Below are 4,451 nucleotides of genomic sequence, written 5' to 3' on the forward strand. Positions count from 1 at the left end.
GAATGAATCTATAAAATATAAATTTTAAGTCAATATATGCATAATAGGGTAATAATAATAATAAAAGATATTTTTTATTTTTTTAAATTTTATTATTCTTTTATTACTCAATCTAATTTTTTATAGTGCACATTTTTTTTTGTTTTATCTTATTATATTTATTATATTTATATTATTTTATTAACTACAGTTGTTTTACAATTTTAGTTTGATGGAATTATTCTTACAAATTAATAAATAAATTAATAATAATTAATTATTAATATACTAATAAATTAATAATTAATTCGTAGTTTTCTAAGCGAATAACACACCGAGCAACAAACTTTTCGATTAAATGAGAGTTGTTGTGAATGAATTTCTTTGCGTAAGCTTCTTGCAGAGTGTTTACGTTCGCATTAATGAGCCGACGTTAAATATATCCGACATAAATAATAAGCAGGTTCGATAGTGACGAGCATTGAATACATTGGCTTTTAAAGATCTCTCGTGCCATTACAGGGAATCGAGACAGCTGAATAGATTTATATATCGTTGTATACTCGATTCTCTGAACCCAGTCAGTCACTACTGTTATATAGTCGCCGTTTCATCTACCATACTTACGCACGTGGCTCACCGTGTAGAGCTCTAGACTTCTAGACAGTAATAGCCGACGGCCAAGTTTCACGATTCCTCGTAAGTCGAGACACGTTCGCATTTCCCGTGACAGAGATCGAATTAACGTATCACCCGAGCTCGTTCGCTCGTGCGAGTGACCGCGCACGGCTTGACTTTTTCCATTTCCTTTTTCCTTAAAGTCATCTAGGAAAGAGATAGCAGCTTGTCATTAACGTACTACCCATGGTATAAATATATGTTTACACCATGGTACTACCCTACGATCGGGTAATCGTTTTTGCAGAAAATTGCGATGTTCACTTAGAGCTCGTTGCGTTGCGAGGGTACGTTTGTATGTACCCAACATGGATAGACATACAAAACAGTGTATAGGTACCCTCAACAACTGGTTCACTGATTGATTCATGATCAAGCACTAGTGCAATTACGATTTACATGCCTTTACAATTAGTCCTGAGCTGTTAATATAGAAACTTTTCAACAACTATTGTGCTTTAATTATTGTTCATTTTGTAATGCAACTTTCACGAGTAACGATTTATTAAAAAATGATTAATAATGATTGGAGCGAAAAATGTAACTATATAAGAAAAATGTATATTTTATAAATTTGTTTATTAAATTAAATAAACGCTGTTAAATACATTTGTTTTTGTAATCTTTTAGGCATATAATATCTTTTAAGGAATATAAAATACAATATGATATTTTTTTTCAGAGGGTCAAAGAAAGGCCAATTTTGAGGAATACGATGCAAAGAAACGTGAAAACGCTCAAAAAATTTCTGATCTCAAGAAGAAAGTTAAAGAACTTTACGTCAAATATGCGAGAGCAAAAAATGTAACGTGGGTTGTCAAAAGAAGAAAGACAGATCAAATGAAAGGTATACAGGGAAAAAATGATCAATGTCCATCTAGAGTAATGGAGTAATGTTGGACTCTAATGATTCTTCCTCACAAGCGCGTATAGACTATGCGTTTTTCAGCACACACCTTTCGACCTTATTTCCAATGAATTGTGACTGTCCTTGATCAAAACAGATAAGAATTATGACAGTTCTTTGAAAATTCCACAAGATAGATGAGATCAATTTCGATAAAAGTTTGATCGTTTTTCTCTTATACCTTTTAATTAGTTTTACCCTTCAATTAGTTTTTACGAACTAATGTTAAATCTTTTAGAATAAAGAAGCGATGGACCGCGCGGCTCTGCTCAGCCGCGATTCTATAGCTTGCGTAAACAAATGCAATTTGGAAGAAATTATAAACACGGCAAGTGAGAACAACGTGCGTCTAAGAAAGAAGCTGGATTTAATTAAATATGAAAAAGAGAAGGTGAGTAAGTACATATGTATGTCTCGAGGTATGACAGACGACGATGTGTGAAATGTCTTAACATCTGCATCCTATTAGCATGAACGTACCTTGAACATTTTGCAAACAGAAAGTAAAGAACTGGCGCATAGGCGCGGTCATTGCGTGTTCAAAAAGAAGACGGAAAATCCTATGAAGAAGGTAATTTAATCTAAAATTCACGATATGTGTCTCATAAGTGATACACTTTTACAAATGCATTCTTGGGTTTGCGCAGAAGATCGAGACTTTGGAAGTACAGCTGGAGCATATCCGAATGATGCAAATTAAGGCAAATATCGCGCGCATGAAATACCGTTCCGTTTGCTCCGAGTTAAAAGAGAAATCAGTCTTTTACGCTTCTTCCTTGAAAGATTTGGAAGACGGCATAAAGCAACAGGAAAACGAGATCAAGCGCTTACAGGCAAGGGCACGAAGAGAGTAAAAGCTAATAATGACGCGAAGAGAATAATAGAAAAGCTTTTAATGCCATTGTTGATTGCAGGGAGTGAAGGAAGAAGCTATAGAACTGAAAGACAGCACTCAAGAGACACTGGTGAAAGAGGAAATCGAGGAAACAAATTCCAGCAAAAAACGCGACTCTGTCATCAAGGAGTATAGGTCAGGTATATTAAGCTAAAAAGAAAGCTTAAAAAGCCCTTCGTAATAGCCCTTTTTAATAGCTGGAGCAAAAAAATTACTTTTAAAAGAAAAAAATAGCAAATAATTAGCAAATTAATTCCATATAAAATTTTTTGTGTTCTGATAATTTGGCTTAGATAGCTTAATATACCTGTATAGGTCCACGAATGATAGCTTAATATTTCAAAAATTATCTTTCTATTGCGGACCCTGTTGCAACCGCAACTTCTTCTAATCACAGTTCTGTTAACAATAGACTTACCAGTTAACAATAAATAATAACAAAATTTTTTCCTGATAACACATCGCAAGTATAATTTGATATTTGACATTTTTGCGTAATCAGGCAGCGCGTGTCGGACCGAAAGATGGAATTGGAGCGGTTGGAGCGCATGATATTCCAAACCCGTCCGCGTGATGATTTCGAAACACGTGGGAAAAGTCGTGTACAGATACAAGAGGACATGATCAAGGACGAGCTGGCGCGTCTGGAGGAGGCGTTCGCCAAGTTGCGGAGCGCCACCGGAGTGTCCAGGTCCGAGGAAGTTTTGAACCGGTTTCTGGGTCAACAGGCGACCAAAGAGAGTCTGCAGAAAATGCGAACGGCCACGGAACAGGAGAAGATGGAGTTGGAAAAGAAGAGACAGGAGCTCAACGTCGAGATAGAGACAAGAAAATTTTCAGAAACGAAGAGTGCCGAACAGTTAGTTTTCGAGAGAACAATAATTGATTGCGAGTTTGTTAAACATCTGTTAAATAGATCTATTAATTTAATTTAATCTATTAACATAAAGAGAAATCATTAAAATGGTGTGATTTGAATCCATAATTTATAAGACATACTTTAATTTACAAAATATAAATTGAAAAGCTCACTTTTCCTCAGAATTTCACATTTGCATGAAAAAATCCGCTTTTAAATAGGTTCTATATGTTATAACGACTGTAAAACTGATTACTTAAATTATAGGTTTGATCCCATCACATTCTAAATATTTCAGAAACGCAGAAGTAACGGCAAAACTCAACTCGCAAATCGATGAACAGCGATCTCGCAAGGAGAGAGCTGAGAGTGCAAGTCGACGAATCCGCGAGCTCTTAAATGAAGTAACTGGTATACTGTACAAACTATGTGAGAAGTTCCAGGTGAGAGTTATTAATTATAAGTTCGTGGACGACACAGTCCAGAAGGATTGACAGCCCAAGACAGATCCCGTGTTTAGAAAGGCCCCACGCTCACCGATTTACATATCAGAAAAAAACTGGACAATTTCTTCAAATAAGTCACTCCAAAGTATTTAAGATAGCATTTCTGGTAATATCTTATTTTTTATAATATGCGTGATTCGAAAAGTGTTTAATTAGGATAAGAAATAATACCGTTTCCTAACGATGCGATTACATAAGATCTCACAATTCTTTAGGCGATTCTGATATAATTTTGTAAGTTCGAAAACTATTGGTGCTAGGAGAATGAAGATAAACAAAAATGAGTTCAGATTTGAAAATCGATTGAAATCGCGCGATAATTAGCAAGATAAAAGTAATGACAAAGGAGTATTGACCGAATGGTCAATTCTCAAAGTAGAGAAGGATCTTAATTAACGCTTTTCCTTGCGCGTTAAGCACGCAACGTGTCCCTACGAATTATCACGTACGAACGAACATATTCGGTGGATAAAGCTTCGTAATGTCGAAATGGAAGTGCCGTGTATGCGCCTAATTAAATTAGTAAAACCGTCTTTAGTGGTGTCTGACTGGTGTACCTTTAGTGGTGAACATCTTCGACTATTTATTGTTCCTGGAAGCTTCGACACCCCTAGCATTACCCATCTG

General features: G+C 35.6%; 1 protein-coding gene across 1 annotated transcript; it reads left to right on the forward strand.

Moving 5' to 3' along the window:
* Positions 1-1,357: 1,357 nt before the first annotated feature.
* Positions 1,358-4,424, forward strand: LOC112452532 (protein Hook homolog 3). Its single transcript, XM_025012807.1, has 7 exons — positions 1,358-1,461; positions 1,803-1,955; positions 2,034-2,135; positions 2,212-2,397; positions 2,479-2,594; positions 2,962-3,318; positions 3,617-4,424. Exons 2-7 carry the CDS (start codon positions 1,815-1,817, stop codon positions 3,810-3,812), a joined length of 1,098 nt encoding a protein of 365 aa, XP_024868575.1. The 5' UTR covers positions 1,358-1,461; positions 1,803-1,814; the 3' UTR covers positions 3,813-4,424.
* Positions 4,425-4,451: the final 27 nt, after the last annotated feature.

The sequence above is a fragment of the Temnothorax curvispinosus genome, unplaced genomic scaffold, assembly GCF_003070985.1.
Source record: "Temnothorax curvispinosus isolate PA1 unplaced genomic scaffold, ASM307098v1 QBEX01003424.1, whole genome shotgun sequence".
In the NCBI taxonomy this organism is placed as follows: Eukaryota; Metazoa; Arthropoda; class Insecta; order Hymenoptera; family Formicidae; genus Temnothorax; species Temnothorax curvispinosus.